The sequence below is a fragment of the Erpetoichthys calabaricus genome, chromosome 1 (assembly GCF_900747795.2).
Source record: "Erpetoichthys calabaricus chromosome 1, fErpCal1.3, whole genome shotgun sequence".
In the NCBI taxonomy this organism is placed as follows: Eukaryota; Metazoa; Chordata; class Cladistia; order Polypteriformes; family Polypteridae; genus Erpetoichthys; species Erpetoichthys calabaricus.
Genome location: NC_041394.2, coordinates 171,310,875 through 171,336,296, shown reverse-complemented (window position 1 = coordinate 171,336,296; position 25,422 = coordinate 171,310,875). Strand labels below are relative to the sequence as shown.

Sequence of the window (25,422 nt, the reverse complement as noted above, 5' to 3'; positions counted from 1 at the left end):
CATCCGCAGTAATGCGGGCACTGCATCGGTCTGTCGTGGTGAAAAAGGAGCTGAGCTGCAAGGCGAAGCTCTCAATTTACCAGTCGATCTATGTTCCTACCCTCACCTATGGTCATGAGCTATGGGTAGTGACCGAAAGAACGAGATCGCGAATACAAGCGGCTGAAATGAGTTTTCTCCGCAGGGTGTCTGGGCTCTCCCTTAAAGATAGGGTGAGAAGCTCAGTCATCCGGGAGGGGCTCAGAGTAGAGCCGCTGCTCCTCCGCATCGAGACGAGTCAGATGAGGTGGCTCGGGCATCTGATCAGGATGCCTCCTGGACGCCTCCCTGGTGAGGTGTTCCGGGCACGTCTAACCGGGAGGAGGCCCCGGGGAAGACCCAGGACACGTTGGAGGGACTATGTCTCTCGACTGGCCTGGGAACGCCTTGGGATTCTCCCGGAAGAGCTAGAAGAAGTGGCCGGAGAGAGGGAAGTCTGGGCATCTCTGCTCAAGCTGCTGCCCCCGCGACCCGACCTCGGATAAGCGGGAGACAATGGATGGATGGATGGATGGATAATTCCCATTTGCTTTTCTTCTTAACCTCCTTTGATGGTAAATAATTTCAATTTTACTTTGAGTAGGTTAGTCCTCCTGGTGTTTGAAGCAGGACTCTAGTGTGGATAGGAGATAATGGTGTGATCATTGCCAGGTTCCAAAATCATGCTGCTATATCATACAATTAATTCTCAGTAATACACATTGGCCACACCATAATATGTTGTTGAAGATACAGGCTGAGAGGACAGTGGTCTAGGTCAGATAGACTTTTCCTGGGATCTGGGAGGTCACCATATGTAACTTTTCCACCGTTAAGAGCTTTGCCCCAGTATTACTGTAAAATCTTTGTAAGGATGTATGTGGAGCTGTAGCTTCCTGTGACCCTGAGATGGATTACTCAGGCTTAGTAAATGGATAGGACAGATAAATGTTGAATGATGTTTTGTATTTTATTACCAGTCTTTCATATTTGTAAAGCTGAATGGTTCTCTCAGCCGGTCCTCTAAAAAAGTTATGTATAGGAATAAAGTAAATGGAAATGAACAGTGAAAATGTGTATTCAAACCAGGTAATACAAATTAATTGTTTTCCTCTGATATATTCAATATGGAAACCTGACTTATTTTTCAGTATATGAAGGGGAAGGTTGAAGTTTTTGACCACTTTTACTGAGGCAGAAAGACAATCTGATCCAAATGTAGTACAGTATATTAAATGAAAAAGTTCTCCTTTTGGCCAAGAACAATATTAGGAGAAGATTGTAAAGATCCATGAAGCAGACAACTGCAGAGAGTATGAGAATACAACTTATCAACATGTCCACTGCCGCATCCGTGGAGATAAAGGGGAAGGTGCAATGATAATGATGCATATGTAGGGTGATAAAGCCCAGAGGTATACTTGGGGCAGAAAGAGACGTCCTGCAAATAAGAAAATGATTATTACAATTTAAATTTCTTTTTGTTTGTTTATTTTATCAAAAAAGATACTGTAAAGGAAAGTACAAATGAAGAACAATAAGTAAAAAGCAATAATGTACGAAATAAATATATAATTATATGTCAAACAGAAATATGTGAAAATTACTTTACTTTACTAACCTCATGAATAAGAAAAATCCATATTGGATATTCTTTTTCAGAAAATCCCAGACTTATCATATATTCCCACATTTACTGATTTTTCCATGATATGCTTCTAAAAGTGTTTGTTCTATTAAGAGGTATATGTGTATACCTCATTGTGGCTTTCCTTTGCCTCACCACTGCCCCTTTACTTGTAACTTTACTTGTTTCACTTCAATAAAACAAAACTGCCTTTCATAATTATAAGCTCAGCTTTCAGTTAGCCTAAATTTGTAGGGAGCCTTTGCTTATTTGTTGTAAATGATGTGAATGCTGTATATTTTACTTAATCATGGTATACTACATATGTAAAAAGAAGACAGTCAATATTGTCAAAATAAAGGATAAAGCCTCTGTAAAGAAACCGTGAGGCTCCTGTTTTCCAATGCTGTTGCTATAATGGCAAGAGTTTGTCAGGGGCAAAAGCATGTCTAAGAAATCAGAGGACAGGGGAGCATCAGTGAGACAGAGAGACAGCACAGCCCACAATGTTAAAGCCCACCAACTATACATGTCAGTGTGAGGAATAAAAGAGTGTTATCATCTGGATTGCTTCAATAAAGTTAAAATAGTCAAATTCCCAAGACTACCAAAGAAAATGAAGGAGTTTGGTGAATCCATATATTATAATTCAGATGTGGGCATTTGGTTACTATTTCAGCAGCATCACACCAAAACCTGGATCTATTTTTGGATGGCATCAGTTCATTACAGGGCCCACAAATAGATACTTAAAACATTTTCAGACATTTGCATTAGTTTCACCATGTGATCAATGATTCACAAATAGAATCAACACTTTATCCATTTAATGCGACTGTGACTTCAGTAGTGTGCATACAGGGAAAGTAATTATGTGGAAAGTAATTATGTCTCTGTTAGGGTAATTTCAGCTACTCTGTTAGGGTAATTTCAGCTACCAGAGCACAGGGGTCTGAAAACTAATGAAGGAAAGGAAATTTCAGCTGTTGATATAAACGATATGTACTAACAAATAAGCATTTTTGTCTTTGCAAAATTAAGAATATAATTTCATTTTTTTTCAGCATGGATGCTTGTGCTGTAAATACAGACTGAATGCAAATGTTTAAGTATCATTTGTGATCTAGTAACAATGGGAAACCTTTGAAGGATCAGAATACTTTTGTACAGAGGTGTTGTGACAGGACAGGCAGGGCAGACAATTGCCTGGGGCCCTGAACTGATAGGGGCCCCCCCGAGGGCATCCATTTATATAGGCACTCATTGCCAAGACAAATCTGCGGGAGATCTGTCTCTAGGTCAAATGCATATTTTTTCTGACCATAGTCACTCATAATTTTGTAAGACTCATTTTACCCTGCATCCAGCTAGCAGCTGAAGCAACCAATGATAATAGAGACTTTGTGTGATGTAGAAAGTTTAATTTTGTAACCTTTATAAGGGTGTGCAGCTTGTTACAGTGTGCTGTATGCATCTTGTGGCAGTGTTCTGTTATGGTAGCACTACCACTTAGAACAGGATAAATCTTCCTCCTGTCTGTTTTCTAGCAGAGGTTTGAGTCTCCCTGGGGGTGACAGTCATTACTATCACAAACTTCTCTTGAAGCATAGCATCAACACACTACAGCAAAACAATCGGGTCCCCACCTAAGAAGTTCCCCAATCTCTATTGCAAAACCATCAAAGCATTTGTGATGAAGTTGACTTTTTTAGTAACTTTAAATGTAATCAGAGCTGAAGAGAGAAGTTTTTCATCTTTAATTCTGTTTAAATCTTACTTTAGGTTTACTATGTGCCAGCAGAGGCTTTCAGCCCAAGCTCTATATTTACAATAGTGCAGTATTTGAATGCCTTTGGCCTTGGAGTAGCTGCATTTGCTGTAGCCAAAGCCCACAAGCAATGATTATTAAGTTACAGTGACACATTTACAAGTGATTTTTTTGTTTTTTAAATTTCTGTTATGTGTGCACCTTTTCATTTTTTAAATATTACAATGTAATTTGTATCTTTATTAACATGTTTACCTTAAACTTATTTGCATTTTATTTAATTTTTCAGTTACTTAAATATTTAAAATTTATGTACTATTATTATTGTTTCTGTATTTTCTATATGAATGTATTATTTATTGTGGTGTTTTGTTTATATACACTGCTTTCCAGAAAATTAAAATAAAGGATTTGTGTTTATTAAATCATTCCTTTTGATCTTACGGTAATACTGGTAATAAATTTTACCATGCTGATACATTTGAGGGAAGGTGAGTTGGAGGGTCCTATGGAGCTTTTTGCCATGGGACCCCAGAGCCCCTAAGATTGCCTCTGCTTTTGCAATACACCCTAACTACTTGGATTTTTACCAGCCAGCAAAGGATTGCTTAGGTGCATCACAGGATTCAAAAGTTTAGCAGAGAAAAGGCTTGAAATGAATAAACAATATTTAAGAAAGATCACTCCAGAAGTCAGTGTGTTTAAATGGGTGCAATTACAAATATACTCATATGCCTTTTTTCTCCATCTGTTTACAATAATGACACAAAGAGCTGAAGTGTAGGAAGGGGGTCTTGATTGGTTTTGGGCTTGAAAATGACCTATTTCACAAAGTTAATAGAATGAATGACAACAGCAGCATTTATTTCTATGGCACATTTTCATACAAAGAATGTAACTCTAAGCATTTTACAAGATGTCAAAGAATACTTTCCTTTGGACACTTATTTTGTCTAAACTATATTTCATAATTTTCAATAAATATATATTCTATATAGCATGGAAAACAGAGTTAAAGGGAATGGATGTGCTGTGTTATGGAATAATTTTTTTACTATGCATGTTTTTGGTATTCTTTGCTTTCTTTGGTATGTTATAGACTACAAGGGCAGGTTAATGTGATTTACATTGTACATTGTTCAAGCGTATATGGCAGTTGTGAAAACCAAAAGGACGGTATGTCACACTGCAAGGAATATTCCAGGTGATTGCCAGAGCTGGAGGCCAGGAAGCTGTCCAGGAGCTGGGCTAGACCACTGAGCAGACCAGGTAGCCATCTGAGATTTGTAGAATGGCACACTCTGGATTGAAGGGTAAAAGAAGTAAAACTTCCAGCAGAGGCCAGCTCAGCAGTTTCTCCTGGACCCCGGTATCCCCAGAAGGAGACACTTTTAAACTTCCCAAATTGCTGGAAATGGCTTACTGTAAAACAATCTGATGTTTGTTTGGAGTTTGGAACCAGGAGGAAGGCAAACACAAAGACATGGACGTGGAAAAGCTGACTAGCAGGTAAAAAAGGGATAATCTGGAAGTAAAAAGGACACCTTGGGCTTTTGAGCAGAGCTCCAGTTTTCTGAGTTATAGTTTGAATAAACCTATGCTTCTTAAGGCTTAAAGGGGCATACATTTTTGTTGTTAACAGAAATGGTGGCCGTGAGTGTAGTAATAAAGTGAGTTAAAACACAGTATCAATCAGTTGAATGTGGCATAAGTAGGCAGTGTAGCCAAGTGGCTAGAACACTTCAAAATGAAATTTTATCTTTTATCATTGCCCACCCCAAGAAAATCATATAAGTTTTCTTTCCCCTCTTTGAGAAAAATGTATAAAATAAATAAAGTACTTCAATGGAAACAACATTAGACTATACCTTTGACTACTTACCAGGTAACTAGTGTGTGGTGATGAAAATACATCCCAAGACTTGGCATGCTGTAGCACACTAATATTTTTCAGTTTCTCGCATTTTCTCCATTTGGCACGTCGATTTTGAAACCATATCTATTGAAAACAATAGAAAAATAAAAATAAACAAACTTAAATGTTATATTACAGTATGCACATTACCAATAAATCTCACAGAAGTAAATTTCTTTACAGATAATAATTGCACAATTCTAGGTTTGAATATTGAAATGTATAGTTACAGTATATATATATACATATATATATATATATACACTTTATATTTATATGAAAAATGCCTTGGAGACATCAGTGAACCTATCTATGTCCATAACAAGAGAATGTAAAAATGAAATTAAGAAGGGTTATAGCATGTTAAGTACATAGTACAATTTGCCGAGTATAAGTTGAAGGAGGTTATACAGTTAGGTCTATTTGGACAGTAACACAATTTTCTTAATTTTGACTGTGTACACCACCACAATGGATCTGGAATGAAGAAATCATTGTGTGATTGAAGTATAGACTTTCAGCTTTAATTCAAAGGGTTTAATGTAAATATCACATGAGACATTTTCGTGCAAGGTCTCCCCATTTTCAGAGGCTCAAAAATATTTGGACAATTGACTGACAAGCTGTTCCATAGCCAAGTGGGAACAGGTCCCTCATTTATAAATTAACTATTAAGAACGTAGAAGGTCTGGATTTGATTCCAAGTAGGGAATTTGCATTTGGACACCTGTTGCTGTGAACTGTTGATATGAGGTCCAAAGAGCTGTCAATGCAAGTAAAAGCAGTCCATCATTAGGCTGAGAAAACAAAAAAAAACCATCAGAGAGAGAGAGTAGAATCATCAGGACTGGTTAAATCAACAATCTGGTATATTCTTAAAGAGAAGGAATGCACTGGTGAGCTCAACAACACCAGAAGACCTTGACAACCATGGAAGGCAACTGTGAAAGAAGATCACAGAATTCTTTCCTGGATGAAGAAAACCCCCTTTACAACATTTAGCCAAACCAAGAACACTACCCAGGAGGTAGGATAATCATTGTCAAAGTCTACAGTCAAGAGAAGACCTAACAGAAGTAAAGACAGAGGGTTTACCACAAAGTGCAAACGACTGGTAAGCCTCTAGCATAGGAAGGACAGATTAGACATTGCCAGAAAACATTTTTAAAAATTCAGTTCAGTACAGTTTTCCTTGGACAAAAGAAACTAAGATCAATATGTACCAGAATGATGGATAGACAAGATATGGAGAATGGAAGAAGTGACTCATTATCTGAAGCATACCCTATCATTTGTGAAACATGGTGGAGGCAGTGTTATGGCATGGGTGTTCATAGCTACCAATGGAAGTTAGTTACTAGTATGTATTGATGATAGGACTGCTGACAGAAATAGCAGGATTAATTCTGAAATATATAGGGCTAATCTGTCTGCTCAGATTCAGATAAATCTTGCAAAACTGATTGACTTCACAGTACAGGAGGACAATGAGCCAAAACATATTGCAAAAGCCAACCAAGTGCTTTTCAAATCAAAGAAGTGGAATATTCTTCAATGGCCAAGTCAATCAGTTGACCTCAACTCAATTGGACCTGCATTTCACTTGCAAAAGACAAAACTAAAAGCAGAAAGTCCAATGAACAAGTAGCACCTGAAGACAGCTGCAGTAAGGGCCTAGGAAAGCATCACTAGGGTGGAAACCCAGTACTTGCAGATACTCATGTGCTCCAGACTTCAGGTAGTCATTGACTCCATTGATTATAATAATTATAATATTTATGATTATGTTAGTTTGTCCAAATACTTTTGAGCCCCTGAAAACGGGAGGACCATGTATAAAAATGACTTTCTTAAAAAAGCTCATGCAATATTTACATTAAACCCCTTGAATTAAAGCTGGAAGTCTATACTTCAATCACACCTTGATTGCTTTGTTTCAAATCCATTGTGGTGGTGTATCAAGCCAAAATTATGAACATTGGGTCATTGTCCAGATACTTATGGACCTGACTGTACTTATGCTGCACTTTCTTCTGGCGAGTTCTCATCGGGAATATTGTAGGCAGTTTGTACAGCATGTTCTCTCCATATGTGATGGTTTTTCCAGATCTCCAGTTAAAGGAAGATGAACACTGAGTTAAGAGAAAGTCTTGGTGTGTAGGTGATAAATGTGTTAAGAAGAAATAGACTAAGGAGGTTAGGACATGTGAAGTAAATAGCAGAGGATGACTGGATGAAGAAGTGTGCCCATATGAAAGTGGAGAGTCATGGTCTAGAGCACAGGTGTCAAACTCTGGCCCGCGGGCCAAATTTGGCCCGCCGTGTAATTTCATTTGGCCCGTGGGGCAATATCAAATTACATTAGAGCTGGCCCACCGGTATTATACAGCGGCGGTGTTGCTGTAACACCGCATTCACTGCGAATACTACAAATCCCATAATGCTCTGCGGTTGTTTTGGCGCGCCAGCTTTGTGTCAGTAGATTTCTAGCAAGCAGCGTTCTTTCCAGACGTGCTGCGGCCCAATACTACAACTCTAGGTGTCACTGTTTTACCCCTAACAAAAATGACGAAAAGGAAGGGAGAAAACAGAACTTTTCGGGACAGGTGGGAGACAGAATATATGTTTACGTATCTGAAAGACAGACCTGTTTGTCTCGTTTGTGGAGCCAACGTGTCGGTACCTAAGGAGTACAACCTTAGGCGACACTATGAAACGAAACATCAGGACATGTACAAGGACCTGGACACGACTCAAAGGAGCCAGAAAGTAGAGGAGATGAAGAGAGGGTTGGTTTCACAACAAAATATGTTCAAAAAAGCCACAGCACAAAACGAGGCTGCTGTAAAGGCGAGTTATATCGTGGCAGAAGAAATCGCCAAATCAACCCGAGCCTTTAATGAGGGAGAATTTATTAAAAAGATAATGCTGAAAGTTTGTGACCAAGTGTGCCCAGAGAAAAAACAGGCCTTTTCAAACGTAAGCCTGAGCAGGAACACAATAGCGGAGCGCATATGTGATCTTGCCACCAATCTGCATGACCAGCTGATGGAAAAGGGGAAAGATTTTGTTTCTTTTTCCCTCGCTGTGGACGAGAGCACTGACGCGTCTGATACTGCGCAGCTGTCAGTCTTCATCCGCGGTGTCGACTCAAAAATGTGTGTTACGGAGGAGCTTTTGGGATTTAAATCCATGCATGGCACAACCACAGGGACGGACATTTTTGAGGAGGTTTGCAAATGTGTAACTGAAATAAACCTGCCGTGGGATAAACTCGTGGGATTAACCACTGATGGTGCGCCAGCGATGAGTGGTAAAAAGAATGGTCTGGTGGGCAGGATGCGTGAAAAGATGCGGGAAGAGAACTGTGCAGGTGAGCTATCGGTTTATCACTGCATTATACATCAAGAGTCACTGTGTGCTAAAGCCCTAAAGATGGAACATGTTATGACCACAGTAACACAAGTTGTTAACTTTATAAGAGCCAAAGGTCTGAATCACCGCGAGTTTAAGTCTTTTCTGGAAGAGTTTGGTTCGGAACACACAGACGTGCCGTATCACACAGAGGTGAGATGGTTAAGCCGCGGAAAAGTACTGAACAGATTTTTCGAGCTGCGTGAAGAAATATGTCAGTTTCTGCAAAGCAAAGGGAAGGACACAGCAGAACTCCAGGAGCAAAAGTTTATGTGTGAGCTGGCCTTTCTGTCTGACATCGCAAGCCATCTTGATGCGCTGAACCTGCAGCTACAGGGGCGGGGCCGCATCATCACCGAGATGTACTCGTCAGTGAAAGCTTTTAAAGCTAAACTCTGCCTGTGGGAGAATCAGCTGCTGCAAGGAAACCTTGGCCATTTCCCCTGTTGCCAAACCATAAATACGCAGATCTCTACCGCCGTGTGCGCACAGTTTGCTGAAAAACTCAGTGTACTCGGCGCTGAGTTTAACCGACGATTTGGCGACTTTGATGGTCAGAAATGGAGATTTGAACTGCTTAGTAATCCCTTCGCAGTCGATGTGGAAAAAGCACCAACTAACATTCAAATGGAGCTGATTGAACTCCAGTGTGATGACACGCTGAAGTCAAAGTATGATGCTGTTGGCGCCGCACAGTTTCCACAACACATCCCTGACACAATGCCTCAGCTCCGCACCCAAGCTGCTCAATTGCTCTCCATGTTCGGCAGCACTTACCTATGTGAGCAACTTTTCTCCTCAATGAAGATGACGAAAACATCTCACAGGGCACGTCTCACTGATGAACACCTTCGTTCGATAATGAAGGTTGCCTCAGCTCAAAGCCTGAGCCCCGACACTGATGAACTAGCATCCAAGAAAAGATGCCAGGTGTCTGGCTTGAACACACCATGTTAGATCAGTGTGTCGCAAACTGAACAGTAAAAAGGCCTGAATGATTGATTTATGTATTAGCCAGTGGAAAAAGTTAATGTTGATATTTAGCAAATTGAAAAGAGGCATTCATTTTTTATTTAAATGTTATTTAATATGCCATTGATGTTTCTTCGTTTGTTCTTTGACAGTTGATTTTGCACTATTAAGTTAAGTTAAGCTATAAGCATGGCTTGTTCCATATTCAGTGTTAAAGCAAATCAGTGTAGCAAACTGAGCAAAAACATTTTATTCATGCACTCTTCTCTTGCTACTTCAAGGCTTGAATGTTTGATTCATTCATTATTGTTATTTTGTTTTCAAATGTATTTATTAGCCTGTGGAAAAAAGTTTATTTTGATATTTACCTCAGAAGGCTGCAAATAGAAAAGAGGCATTCAATTTTTATATTTAAACATGAAACTCGGGTTTGCATGTCATTATAAAGTTATATAAGCCTTGCTTGTTCAATTTTCAACGCAAAACTTGTTTGGGTGCCTATTAAAAGGTAATTTTTTTCAACCTTGGCCCGCGGCTTTGTTCAGTTTTAAATTTTGGCCCACTCATTATTTGAGTTTGACACCCCTGGTCTAGAGGGAAACTGAAGAAGACATGGTTGGAGGTGGCATCAGACAATATGAAAAGAATGAGCCTCATGCTCAGGACTGTGGAGAGTTGAATAAATAGATTTTTGGGTCAAATAGCAAATCTGGGTAAAACTGGAAAATGGCATTTAAACTAATGATGATATGTAGTATATATGTATATATTTGCTAACTTATTTTTTATCAATTAAGAAGCTTGTCATATGTCTGTGGTTTGATTTGTTCCCCTTGTAAGTCCCTTAATTCTACTAATAGCATTTCATTAGTGTTACCGTATTGGCAGGGATTTGTTGTTTTGATTTTGTTGTTTTTATTGTGATTTATGTTATTTAATATTTTTTTTCATTTCTGTTGCATTTTATTGCTTTTCTTTTAGTATTTTCTGGTTTATTAATTATTTTAAAATTTCCTATTTTCTTCACTTGTTTATTTATGGTAATGTAGTCTGCTATTATCCTTGCATTTTACATGTTGAACCTGAAGGGGTGAGTTTTGAGGTCCATTAGAAGTTTTAAGGTCTATTTTTGAACTCGGGTCTTTTTGGAGTGTTCTGGGGTACACAATTCACAGGGTTCTATTCATTAAGGGCGCGCACAAAAAGGCGAGCTTCAAAAGGCGACCTCAATTGGGTGCGGCGAATAAAGGTGCGCGTAAAAAAAGGCGAGCTTCAAAAGGGCGACCTCAATTGGGCGCAGCGAATAAAGGCAAACGCAACAAAATTATTACAGAAAATTTATTAGATAAAGGCAATGATTGAACGTATAAAAAGGCGAAAGCAAGAATATTAAAACATTCGCTCAATTGAGGTCGCCCTTTTGAAGCTCGCCTTTATTTACGCGCGCCTTTATTCGCCGCGCCCAATTGAGGTCGCCCTTTTGAAGCTTGCCTTTTTGTGCGCGCCCTTATTGAAGGATACCAATTCACAGCACTAAGATTAATAATTGTCACTTTAATTACTATAGAGAAAATACATATTAAAAATTATATATGAAACTCTTATAAAATAAATAAACAATGATTGAGTAGTATAAATTTAAGAATTTGCAATGGCATTGGTTAAATCATCTCTTCATCTGTTCTTGGAGATCACTTATTCCACTGCTATGCTTGGTGTGAATAAATTAATCCAGATATTCCAAATCCAAATTTTTAAAGCACTTACTTTCTCCATTAATGAATTATTTGAGTTTAGTGGCCCTGATGGTCTATTACCAGTCATGCCAAACAATTAGGAGCAAAAATGTCCACAAAGCAATGAGAAGAATCTGCAAACCCCACACAGACAACAACCAGATGTGTCATTTAAAAGTTAGAATGCTGAATCTTTGAGGCAGCAGTCCTACCCAGTGTGCCACCATGCCAGCCAGCTGGCAAGTCATTTCCCAAAACAGAGTTACACTATATGGAATTTTCTTTAGGGGATGTGTGGGCCAATGATTATTTTTATCTTGACCTCTAATTGATTAAAATTTCTTGAAGCATACCTAATAGCATAAAACACTTAAATGCCTATTACAAAGAATGTTCTTTTAATCTGTAGAGAATTCACACATTGTCATCAAGTACATGATTTTTTCCTCTGGGTACTCTAGTTTCCTCACAAATCCTAAAATACTTACTAGTATAAATGACTGGCAATTGTAAACTGACCTGGAAGGTAAGGGTGCTCACAGCCATACTCCAACCACAGAATGTTATTGATACTTCATTCTGGTTGAGTCGGTCAAAAGCCTTGCAAAATCTTTTACCAGAAATCAACAGACAATTTCACTGTACCATGTACACATAATAATAAATGTGAGTTGACTTAACTTGTATTGGTTTTATCAATACTTCTATAAAAAGTGTCTACGTGGCAGACTAGACTTGTGATAGTGATCAGTCTTTTAGGTTTCCAAACTGCCTGAGTTGAAATGAAACATCTTTGAGTATCCATTGTGTAGCCAATCTCTATGTAATCTTTACAGGGTCAGATTTAAACATTCATTTGGTGTGCATTTGCAAGATCAGGACATACAAGTGACTGTTTCCTTTTCCACTGCCCTGGGAAATTGACTTAATAAAATAATAATAATAATAATAATAATAATAATAATAATAATGCATTTTATTTATAGGGGCACTTTACATTAGCAGTAAATCTCAAAGTGCAACATAAAAAGTTTAAACAAAGGCAAGGCAAGATAAAAACAGAGATAAAACAACAATAATTATAGCATTCTTGTTAATAAGCTTTCCTAAATAGAAAAGTCTTTAGCTGTTTTTTAAAATAGCCCACAATCTGCTGTGTTCTTAGGCTCTCTGGTAGGGCATTCCAGAGCCGTGGAGCAGCGGCTGCAAATTCTCGGTCTCCCATTGTATGAAGTTTGGTCATAGGGGGGCGAAGGTGGTAGGTATTTGTAAAACGAAGGTTTCTTGTAGTGGATTGTAATATAAGGAGTTCTTTAAGATATTGTGGAGCATTTCCATTGATACACTGGTGAGTAAACAAACAGAGTTTGTATTCAATATGGAGATGGATAGGGAGCCAATGAAGTGATCGAAGGATTTGTAAAATGTGTCCATATTTCCGCACCCTCATCAGGATTCTTGCAGCACTATTTTGAATTTGTTGTAGCTTTTGAAGGGTCTTGTTGGGTATCCCGATGAGGAGTGCATTACAATAGTCCAGTCTGGATGAGACAAAGGCATGAACCAGCTTTTCAGCATCACAGAGGGAGAGGTAGGGACGGAGTTTGGCTATGTTTCGGAGATGAAGGAATGCAATTTTACAAAGGTGATGGATATGTATATCAAACGACAAATGGGAGTCTAACTTGACACCCAGATTTGTAACAGAAGGGTAGAGGGTAATGATACAGTCAGAAAAGGAAATACAATTTACAGAGGAACGAAGTTGATGGGAGGTGCCAGTTAAAAGAGCTTCAGTTTTGGTGCTGTTCAGCTTGAGGAAGTTCTTGGACATCCAGGCCTCAATCTCATCCAAGCAAAAGGAAAAAGTTGATGGAGGTGTAAGAGAAGTCGAATCCAGTCTCACATAGAGCTGCGTATCATCGGCATTGCAATGGAATGAAACTCCATGCTTGCGGATGATGTGACCCAGGGGTAGTATATAGATATTAAAGAGGGTCGGCCCAAGGACTGATCCTTGTGGGACCCCACAGGTGACAGTCTGGGTATGAGATTTAGCATCCCCCAAGGCCACATACTCAGTCCTGTCTGTAAGATAGGACTCGAACCACTCCAAAGCAATGCCAGAAAGTCCAATTGTATAGTGAAGATGATGAAGGAGAATATTATGATCTACCGTATCAAATGCAGCTGTAAGGTCCAGGAGGATAAGGAGTGATGGAGAGCTATGATCAGCAGCCATCAGGAGGTCATTGGTGACTCTGACCAGGGCTGTCTCTGTGCTGTGAGAAGTTCAGAAACCAGATTGAAATTTTTCAAACAGATTGAATCCTGAAGCTGAACCAAAACAGCCTTTTCCAAAACCTTAGATAAAAATGGAAGGTTGGAGATCAGACGATACTTTGCTATCACTTCAGGATCCAAAGAGGATTTTTTTAAATGAGGTCTAATTTTTGCGGTTTTCAAGGCCAGTGGGACTAAGCCGCTCTGGAGAGAATGATTAATGATATCAGCAATAACAGGGCTTATATCTGATACATTAGCTTTTACCAGAGGAGTAGGAAAAGTGTCCAATGAACACGTTGAAGGTATCCTCTATATGATGTCCTCAACTTCTTTAACTGTAGTACAGAGGAACTGGGGAAGGCAGCCCATTGGCTTTGATGTAGAAACATCCAGCGATGGAGGGCTGGAGGCAGACAATGAGGAGCGGATGCTGTCCACTTTAGAGGTGAAATATTCAATAAAATTATTGCACTGCTCCTCTGTGAAATTATTACAGGCGTAGGTGTGAGGATTGAGTAAAAGGTTTATCACGGAAAAAAGTTGTTTGGAATTTCCAGGACTGTTGTTGATTAAATTTGAATAGTATTGAGATCTGGCAGTGGTCAGTGCCCTGGAGTAGTTTTTTTGGTGTTCCCGATAAGCTAATTTGTGGACTTTTGAACTGGTTGCAACAAAACGCTGCTCGAGGGCTCGCCCAGCTGTTTTCATCTGTTGAAGCTCACTTGTAAACCACGGGGCAGATTTTACAAAAGAGACCACTTGTGATCTTTCTGCAACCGCTGTGATCTGATCCAATTCCAGGATCCTATCCAAGAAACAGAGAATATGGTGGCAGAACGGTGCACTGAGTAATTAACACAAAAGAGTATTACAGTATTTTTTCATCTTAATATAAGTATTATATTATATCTTAATGTAAGTCAATAAAAGGTAAATAAATGATCCTTATGGTAAAGATTATAAATTCCTTTTTTGAGAGAATATACTACTGTACAGTATGTTTTCAACTTCTTTACTTGTACCTGCACCCTCTCTTCAGATAACTGTGTCTTGAATGCCAGCTGGTCTCGGGTATGAATATCTGGGTAATGGTTTATCTGGAAGATCTTCTCTAACTCCTCAAGCTGTTGATTAGTGAATGTGGTCCGAACTCTTTGTCGTCCTTTCTTTTTTAAAGCAGCTAAATAGGAAAAAAATAAACAGTTTTTGAAAAACATATAATATGAAGTGATTGAAATGAAATATTTCATGAAGTTCCATACTATACTTGTTAGATTATATATTTTAGACCTGGCTTTTCTTTTAGGAAGTCATATGGTATGATATACTAATGTCTTGTAGTTCCAGATACTTGGGTTCAGTTTTAATCTCCATAACTCTTTGTCTTTTTATGTTTTCTCCAGGATTTCTGGTTTCCTCTAAGAATGCAAACATTAGAGTTGGCATTTAAAGTTAGATATGCATGTCTTTAGGAAGTGTAAGGAAACACATTCAGACACTGGAGGAATATAGTGACAATATACATTGATCTTTTATCAATTTTCTAAATTTTATTCAGGGTACAGTGTAGGAATTTTTATAGATTAATAATCAATAAGATGGCCACCCAGAAGAATTATATAATAATGTGGGATTAATGCCATAATTCAGTAAGGCTCCTGCTTTATATACCTTACCTTTCTCTGTTGTTGGAGGTGGGTGTCTGGCCTTTAGACTTATATTAAGGTAAGTGAGGTGCACTTGTTGCAAGAAACACAGCAATATGATTTATTGATAAACATAAGGAGTATAGAAATATGATAACTGCATATAATTATTGACATATTGACTGGACACAGAAAGACTAGACATGCAAACATATAATATATAGCCTGGCTGTTTACTGGTATTTAGAGTTCTGCTTTTCCTTGGCACAGTTAAATGGTTTTACGATACCAAGTCTGTAAGGATGTTGTCCAATGTCGTGTGAAGTTGTTGCTTTGTTTTTGCAGGATTCTTCATGTGTTGGAATGTACTCATTCACTTTGCTGCAAGATCCTTGTCAGTGCTGTGCTGATGCTTTCTCAGCTAGCTTTCTGCTGTTAGGCCCTTTGCTGTACTGTCTGCATCTTAGAGAAAAGCATTTCTCTTTCTGGCACAAGAGTGTAGATCTGTAGATGTTGAAGTTACCTTCTTGAAGTGTTGCCTGCTACTCAGCTTCATCAGGCTACTGGCACACGGCTTGACAAACTGAGTCTTAGCTCCTGTTCCACAAAGATAAGAGTTTGTTGAATTAGGCTCTCCAAGTAAGAGGCTTTTAGTTTGAGAGAAGATTCATTTTGGTGAGTTCCCCTTTCGTAAGGGAATCCCGGATTGCCCTTCCTTGATAGAATCCCCAGTGAGTGTCTAGTGAATATCCCAGTAAGAGAGAGATTCCTCTTCCACCTCGAGAGATGGGGTACATGAGGTTTTAAAGGAAGGCTGAAACTTCTCCTGATTGGATTAAAGTCACTTCCAGTTACAAAACCAGCGACTTCTAATAAGTCAGTTCTTCTGTTTATCTTAGTTGTTATTCCTTGAATTATTGTTCTTTGTCCTTGTTTGTGTCCATTTCACACTTTCTGGCTCAAGAGGGGCCTCTGATGTACACCTTTGTTATCAGATGATGTCCAGACAGATCCTGGTACAAGCTGGAGTTCAGTCACTTAGTTTGGAATGCAAGTGTAGGTTTTGTGCATCCAGCATCCCTGTTAAATCTGCTTTCTTAACATGCTTGGTGTGCCACTAAAGCCTTGCAGAATAGACAATGTCAACTTTTGCCACAAAGCAGAAATAATTACTGAACAGGGCACCAGACCATTGCAGGGAGCACCTGGGATGCAAACCCCAGACTCCTTGCTGTGAGGCAGCACTACCACTGCACCTCTGTGCTGACCCATATTGACTCTACGGTGTTGAATAATTATCTCCTCCATCTCTAGCCTTCTTTGTGCCTCCAGAATGCTTGATTTTGAGATGATTGTTGCCTTGAAGGTACAATCTCATAAGGCTGCTAGTGAACTAATGAAGTCTTCCAGAACTGTAACTGTGTCTTACTTTGTCTTATAACTTTGAATTGTAGCCTTGGATCCCTGAGTGATTTAATTTTCTCCAGGCATCCTGCTGATGGCTGTTTTTACGTTCATCTCTCCTGTTTCCAACTGACCATAGCAAAACCAAAGCTCAAAAATAATATTAATGGGCATATTTTGTTGGATTCTTTTGTCAGTCTTTAATCAGTTTGGAACTGCTTTAAGCTACTTTGTGTCTAAATTAAATTACCTCTTTATGTGTGTTCATTTTGTAATGAGTAATTTTAATAGTTTGCTACACAAATTTAAAAAAACTTTAACTATGTGACACTATGAACATACTCGACATTTACTGAATTGCAAAGATCCAAGCATCTTTCTAACTTCTCAGTGAGAGTTCATAAGCAACCTGAAGGCATCTGATTTAAAGAAATATGCAATCCCTTCACATTATTGTAGAAATGAAAAGTAAATAGGTAGTATTGCAGCCTTTATTATTATATTTATTGCTTTTCCAAACCTCCTCCTCCTAATGGGAATATTGAAAAAGATAAACCTATTAACTAAATACAGAAATGATAATGTAAGAACAAATACTGACAAAACTCAGCAATTGAGCAGCAGAGGCTTAATGAGCACCATGAACAATCACAATTGGGAGAATATTGCTGAACCACTTTAATGAGCTTAAAGTGAGTGTAAAATGTTGTTTGGTAGCAAGTCTTCCATCACAGGTCGTGCAACACAAAGTCTGTATAGTCCAGCCCTTAGGCACAGATACACTTTCAATTGCACCAGATTCAGAGTTCTAAATAACCTTTTGTAACAAGAAATACATTTTTCTATACATAATTAATTTTACTGGCACCCTGTCCAGGGTAATAACACTGTAATGGCCCAGTGGGAGTGAGAGATGGAGGAATACATTTAGCACTTAGAGAACACTGGTGGTAGGTGGCCCTTAAAGGACTCTTGGTTTATCTGCGGCCAAAACCACCTTCTGCTTCCTTGCTCCACCATTGTGATCTTTCTGAAAGTCAGAGACAATACCAGCTGCGATACTTTCTGCAACACAGTGATCTGATCCAATTCCAGGATCCTATCCAAGTCTTGCCAGTAGCCACACACACAAGCTCACAGACTTAAGCACCTCTGAATCTCTCATACAGAAGTATTCTCTGTCAGCTCTTAAGACGACCTTCCTCTCCTTCCACACTCTGCATGGGTTCCTTTTATAGCCAGCTTTTCCAGGTGGCTTCACACCTTTTGATAGTCTTTGGATACATAAACAACCCATCACTCTCAGGTCCAATCTGCATATATTACACTGCCATGTGCCTAATACTGGCAGAACTGGCTTTGATCCTGAAGTGGATTAGGCTGGTTTGAAAATGGGTCAATGAATAAATTTTTTTGAAATACACATAGCAATACTTTTTACAGTTTATTAAAGGTTTACACGACAGTTCATTTTTGTATAACATTATTATGGACTGTTCTGAATATGAAATTAATTTATAAGCATACTGTTATACAAGCAGAAGCCCTTCTCTGTATTGTCTATAAAAAGCAGTATTTTGTTACTGGTGTGGCATTGGTGTTATTAATCTCAAAATCATTATGCATGACTTAATAAATAATTGGATGAGCAGATAATTAAAACAGAGGAAATACTTAAAATGTGAGTTTACATTTTCATGAAAAGAGAATTCTTACGAGTAATTGATGTAAATCTAAGAATGACAAATGTTATGATGGGGGAGTGATAATCCACAGACAATGTGGCACATAGATTCACACATGAACGAATTGTTAAAACTGCCAATGTGAAATTAATAACCAATTAAATTTCCAACATGTAATATAAATTTATGCAAGAGGTTTTCCATGCCACTAACCTTTTGTTCATTAGTTTTATCATTAAGCTGTATTTTTGAAAGAGAAATTCTTTTAAATTTATATCCCAGGATATTTTGATTGTGACTAAAAGTATCTCCATAAATTACTCAAAAGTCAACTTGTCCCCAGTGCTCATAACACTCATGACCATACTTCACTTTTTAATAGGCTGCAATATGACCTGGCTTTACTCTGTTTAAACCGTTAGGGCATCACAAATTTTCAGTTGAACAAGGTACCTTTTTGTCTCATTTTAATAAGAAAGATCACTGTGGCTTAAGTGCCTGTCTTGTTTTCCTTACTACATTGTTTCCTTATGCATGCATTCTTTCAGAAATCAAGTGATGCCTCAATGGTAAAAGTGAAAAATCTCCATTGCTGCATGTTTTTGGACGTGCTTTATATATATGACAATAAAAGCTTTCGCCAAAGATAAATACAAGTGGGTTTATCTACTGACTTCTACTCCAAACAGGAAGACCTTGATAATTATTCATAGCAAGATAATACTCTGAATTACAGGCCATAACCATTATAGTACACAGTGTTCAGTTTATTATGAACAAAGTGCAAATTAATGTATACAAAATATGTCTCACAGAATATTTAATCTGTATCCAGTCTAACCATTCGGTGTGCATTAAAGGGTATCCCCAGTAATTTTAGTACATCATTTCAAAGCTAGTCATTAAAAAAAAATCATAATTCTTACAAATGTGTATCTATCTATCCATCCATTACCTTAGCAGCTTAACAGTGTCTGGGCAGAGATCCTGTTAATAATCCATCTATTTTTTAACCCACCTGTTCAGTACAGGATTTCAGGGTACAAGCTCCAAATCTGAAACATTGGACCCACCTAACATTGAGCATCCATCCAATGTAGGGCACAGTCATGCGCACACCCACACTCAGAGACACTGGTGCCAATTTCTTCAATTAACTCAAATATTTGTTGGTATATTGGATGAAAATTGCAATACCTGAAGAAAAACCCATGCAGAGACATGGAGAATATGGAAGATCCACAATGGCAGTGTTCAAGCTGGGATTCAAACTCAGGACTCAGGGGCACTAAGGCAGCAACAACCTCTGTGCTACCATGCCACCCTTCAGAAATTGACAGTGACAATATGATAGATGACAGTTTTAGTGACAGTGAAATAAGAAGAAAGCTGGGCAGCTTTCAAAGCTGCCGTTGACTAGATCTCCAGGGCTTAAGGCAGATGTATCAGATACAAATGATCCATTGCAAATTTTCAGTCTGTTCCTAAGTGATGACATTTTAGATGCAACAGACAGACATGCATGGCAACTGATACAGCAGTACACACTGAAGCCAAATTCCTGGGTGCACATGTCGGAAAATATCAGTTATGCTGAGCTGCTGGTTTTCTTTGCACTTCTTGTATGTAAAGGCGTAAATTCAAAAGCCTGAGGTTTAAATGTGCTCATCAACAAAACTTGAAATTTATAGGCAGAAAATCACTAGTGAAAAACACTGTCAGAACACAACAGAATTTATTTTCTGTTTTTTCATAACATTTCAAGCCTGCAAAAAGCAAAATGCTGAATATGAACTTCCTCTAACTGAGAAAGATCTAGAGGTCAGCATGGACAAAAACCTTTATAGACTTTTTTTTTTGAATACAATACAAATTAGTCTATAGACTGTTTCTGGGGAATGAAAATGAAAGAAAAGCACAAAGAGTCAGAGGGCTTGTGCGTGTCCAGTCCAAACGATGCAACACAGAAAACATTAATATAATTTTAGCAAAGGACAGTCAGTATCTTGGAAAACAAACTCACAAAACACAAATAAGAGCAAGTTAATGCGTCTCTTGAAACTGGCATGCATGCAAGGTTCACATGCACAGTCATTTAGGGAATTTGCTGCTTCCCTCGACCCCAAATTTAACATGTATTACGTGAGTAAATGTTACGGTGGTACTGTAGAAAAGTGAACTGTTCAATGAAGAAAATATGTTTCCTCTCCTTTATATTTTTGCTGTATTACGCTGTTATTTGCTTTATTCCAGTTAACGTTAGATCCTTAATTTTTATGCAAAAGCTCAGCACACATAATTAAAAAATATCAGCATTTTATAAAATTGTTCATATTCAGTATGTTTTTTTTTATTTTTATGGGACATACCTATTGGCTTCTACCATAATTAAACAAATATTATATCCAAACCCATTAAGTACATTTCTGTCTGATTGCAACACAAACCTAAACTCCATAATAACTGTTAAAAATACCATAATTACTAAAGCTAAAAGTGAAACGAATATATATATAAATAAAATAGAAATGTTTTTGTGAAGTAAAAATTAAACTAAAGCTAAACAGAAATTCCAATTAATATTAGAAGTAATATAGAAATAAACATTAGCCTAAAATGGCAAAACTATAATAACCTTGGTACATTGAAATGTTTACCCGTACACAATTATGACTGTCCAGTTTAGACTTTAAAGTTAGCCTGACATATGTGTCTATGGAATATGGAATAAAACTGCAGTAGCTGGAAAGAATCAATAGAAACAAAAACGTTTCACTGAAGATTAAGTCTCCATTGACATTTTCTAAACTCTTCTATCTTTCCTGGGGTTAGTTTACAGGCGAATAACTGAGTTCCAGTGCTATATTTAATGAAACAACAATGAGTATGCTAGTGTTCCAGAGATGTCACTAGCTATGAAGACAAACCTGAACAAAAGCATACACTTACAGTTGAAGGTTGTAACCTAATGTCTTACATGATGGTTCTCAAATATATCAAGTATATTAAATGTTTCCCTTTCTAAAATGTATCCACTTTCTTATGCACAATTCAGTGTTGGGTCAGAGCCTGAACCAGTTCTGAATAGGGTGCTACCCATTGGAGAATACCTTCCTTCATACACACATCCACACTCACTCAAATTTCAGTTTATTGTCAATATTTGTGAAGAAAGACTGAGTACTTTGAGGAAAAACTGCATAGGCTGTGCCAAAGCCTGGTATACAATATTAAGCACTGCTCTGCCACTCCACTGCTTTTTAAATTATACTTTTCTATATCAAGAGGTTTGAGTCAAGTTATAAATACAACTTACAAACTGTTAGTTGGCTGTTTGCATGAGTACATTTGTTTTCCTGGCATTCATCAGTGTTTTCTAATGGGTCTTCCCAAAAAATATAGACATTCTGGTGGACTGACAAGTCCATTTTGCCTTTTTTTCAATATGCATATATTTTTTTTTGCCAAAATGATCAATCTCCCAACTATATTGACTGAAATACCACATATTTTTTAAATGGTTGAATGTACAGATGGAGTAATTATATTATTAAATCATTATTTTGGTGTAGTCACTTGTTTGTATTTTTTTCATGGTAATTTTCACCAAAGCTTCTGATTGTGTGGAATACTTCACCAGCCTGGAGAATTACACAAAATGTTTTCGCTGTTTGGGTTTATTCTTACACTAGTTTTATAAGAGAAAGGCAAAAAAAATAGTTTAAAAAGTCCACTTTACTTTTTAAATTTTGCAGCACACAATACTTTGATTCATCGATAGAGTGACTATTCTTAAGAATTAGTAAGGGCCAGGAATGGCACTATGGTTAGAATTGGGGATTCAAATCCTGGCCCAGTCCTATCTATGTGAACTCTGCATGTTATCCCTATGTCTGTGTGAGTTTTCCTTCCACCTGATGCCTCTCAGTGACTGAGTTTGGATATGTGCATAAATGTACTCCGCAACAGAGTGGCACCCCATTCAGGGTTGGTCTTCACCTAGCACTCAGTGCTCCAAGACTGGCACTTGCTGCCTGTGACTCTGAACACACGGGATAGAAAATAGATGGTAATAATCTTTTCATCTCAAGTAGAACATTATCTTGTACTCATTGTCTCAATTTTAGGCATTAACTCTACGTCACTTTCAATTTATCTGACTAACATTTCAAAATAAATTAAAAGAAACAGCTTACCTTTGTTTGGCTCCACAGACAGAGAGTAACCAACAATTTGTTTAAGTATCTCTTTGTTTTTTTCCACAACTTGGGGAATTGGAGCTTTCTTTAAAATTTCTTCAATAGAGTGAGGAAGCGCACCTGAAGTAACATGCCTTGAATTTTTGATTTGGCATCCATGATTTGAATCCTCCATCTTGATATGTGTTTACTCATTGAAAAGAGATGAAACAATCGCTAATATCAGTAAATTCAAAGTAGCAGATCCAGTCAATGTCTTCTGTGTTTGACAGTCCATGCACTGTAGTTCCAGAATGAGCAAATTTACTCTACATTCTGATTTATTTAAAAAAGTCCAATTTTATAAAGTGCTCATTCCTAATTAGACAAATATTATTATGACTATAGTTTGCTTGTTGATATAAAAAAATTCTATATAAAAAATGCTATATATTTTGAAAAAAAATACTTTTATTATTTAACTATTTCATTACATTTTCCAGGACTGTGTTTGAATCACAATGTTTCTTTCACATTGTAGCTTCTTCATCTTCACTGTCTTCGTCCTTATTTTTGAACTGTGCTTATCTCCTGGCTGTTTTTGCCCTACCCCCATTGCATATATTGCCGACCTTATCCTTTTGTTATGGAACAGCCTCATCAAAGATTTGTACTTCACTCAATAAGTTGATAATACAGGGAGCACATCATATGATCATTAATTAGATGTAGGTTTACTGAATAACTAACCTGCTATAAAAGTGTTTGGTTAATGAACAGAGCCTGCATTATTCAGTTGGCTGCAGGTCACTTTCTTTTCTTCAGAGTAAATAAATTATTGGGAAGCATTGCATTGGCTGACTCAACACTTATTGAAATAGTGTGTTTTTTAAGACGGACCACAGTAAGGCATTTTCACATGTGGCGTTTTAAAAACAAAGATTAACGGAGGCAGTTTGGCACAGTGGATAGCACTGCTGTACTACCATCTCACAAATCTAGATTTGAGGCTCTGTTACTGTAAGCATTAAACTTTTTTCCATGCCAACATGAGTTGTTTCCAGGCATTCCACATCTGACCAGACATATTATGCTACTTGGTGACCTCATATCTGCATATATACAAAAATGTGTCCTTTGATGAATTGGCATCCTCTCCCGGGTTGGATGTTGTCTTACTATCACAGCAAAATAACTTAAAGTGTATTGATAGAAACACTAATTTCCAAATATACTCTACACTTTTAAGGGTTAAGGCTTGGTGGACTTGGCCTTGGAAACCCTGGAGGTTAGTGTACTCCAGTATCCTACCAAATGGAGTTTTTATTTTCACGGCCTATCTGCCCAGCTGACCATAGTTTCTGTTATCAAGCTGGATATTTTGATTCTCTATTATTTGATATAATCTATATATATAAAAGTCAATGTGTGTGTGTGTGTGTGTGTGTGTGTATGTATGTTCCAGTATCACTTCCGGAGTGATTTTCATGAAACTTGGTATGCATGTTTCTCTATTGGTCGACTAAAAATACTGTAGGGTGAAATCAACTCTAACCCACTCCCTTCTGGGTAGGGTGATCTTGCGGTCTTGTATGCATGTTATCATCCAATTGACACTACGAATGACCACCAGAAGGCGAACTGGAGGTGACTGCCATCATTCTTTATGTTTGAGCACCACTGCATGCCTGTTCCTTTTGAAATGAAATAGAGTTGGCTGGGTTGGCATCCCAACTATTTTTGGAGCTCATTCTGTTTTTGTGACTTGAGACGCCATATATATATATATATATATATATATATATATATATATATATATATATATATATACTAGGGGGCTTTGCTTCCTGCTCGCTTCGCTCGTCCACCCCCTTCCCTGCCTCCCCCCACCACTTGTGAGGAGGGGGGCTGTACGCACGCTAAGGAGATGTGGTCACTCCTCCGAAACCCCCTCTTAAATGGTGCTACAATGGAAAACAAATACATTTCTTTTTACCTCCTCTATGCTCAATCAGCTGGCTTGCTGCTGCTGCTCGTGCCGTGCTGTGTGATCTGTATGTCGTGTAGTGCTTCAAACATTTAAAAGCCTGCACATCAGCTGTCATCCATGTCTCGTGGGACGTTAAGTGTCTCCGAGAATATCACGTCTCGACCCAAGATTTTTTTATAGAATATTCAACCATTCTATGATCTGCTTCTCGCAACTGAAAGAGGGCACCATGGCGGATGTTAGCCGACTTGCTGACCAACCACAAGTGTTACCTAGTAGGTAACCACCCATACAATCAGATTGTGATTCAGACTACGAATGCCATGAATATATATATATATATATATATATATATATATATATATATATTTCCCCGAAAATAAGACAGGGTCTTATATTAATTTTTGCTCCAAAGATGCACTAGGGCTTATTTTTGGGGGATATCTTACATTTATTCATGTACAACAATATACATTTATCCAAATACAGTCATGTCATCTTCTTCTGGAATATCGTCATAACTCTTCACATTCAAACCCTGAATTTCAGCCTGAATTTCTTGCTACTCCAGCCGCTTTTAGGATCCTCCAGGGTCGATGTGCGTGTTTCAATGTTTGATGAATGGTTCGATGTGGTGAAGCAAAATGCTGACATACAAATGCATTTGTGTTGCTTTTATATTCAAGCGTCTCATATTCCCCAAAGTAATGACACAATATATTTTAAAAGTCTCACATACCATCTTCTGTGCCATATTTTTTTTTTTTGAAACCTTTACAATAC

The 25,422-nt window shown here is 37.9% G+C and overlaps 1 protein-coding gene across 2 annotated transcripts; it reads right to left on the bottom strand.

The window, feature by feature from the left end:
- Positions 1-909: 909 nt before the first annotated feature.
- Positions 910-23,516, bottom strand: LOC127529183 (intestine-specific homeobox-like). 2 transcript variants are annotated; one of them, XR_007935868.1, is made up of 4 exons: positions 23,170-23,516; positions 14,759-14,916; positions 5,296-5,412; positions 910-1,459 (listed from the first exon to the last, which is right to left on the bottom strand). XR_007935868.1 is itself a non-coding variant. In XM_051932102.1 (4 exons), the coding sequence occupies exons 1-4, from the start codon at positions 22,843-22,845 to the stop codon at positions 1,250-1,252; spliced, it is 663 nt and encodes a 220-aa protein (XP_051788062.1). In that variant the 5' UTR covers positions 22,846-22,933; the 3' UTR covers positions 910-1,249. The 2 variants fall into 2 exon arrangements, 1 of the variants encoding a protein (XP_051788062.1); XM_051932102.1 differs by lacking the exon at positions 23,170-23,516 and adding an exon at positions 22,668-22,933.
- Between the last annotated feature and the right edge of the window lie 1,906 nt (positions 23,517-25,422).

What these genes read in the sequence shown, in the direction of transcription:
- LOC127529183 (XM_051932102.1), bottom strand. Translation starts at nt 22,845, where the DNA reads ATGGAGGATTCAAATCATGGATGCCAAATCAAAAATTCAAGGCATGTT. An exon ending in GTCTGTGGAGCCAAACAAAG is followed by an intron (nt 14,917 to 22,667) that starts GTAAGCTGTTTC and finishes TTTCCTATTTAG; the next exon opens with CTGCTTTAAAAAAGAAAGGA. An exon ending in TATCTGAAGAGAGGGTGCAG is followed by an intron (nt 5,413 to 14,758) that starts GTACAAGTAAAG and finishes TGTTTTCAATAG; the next exon opens with ATATGGTTTCAAAATCGACG.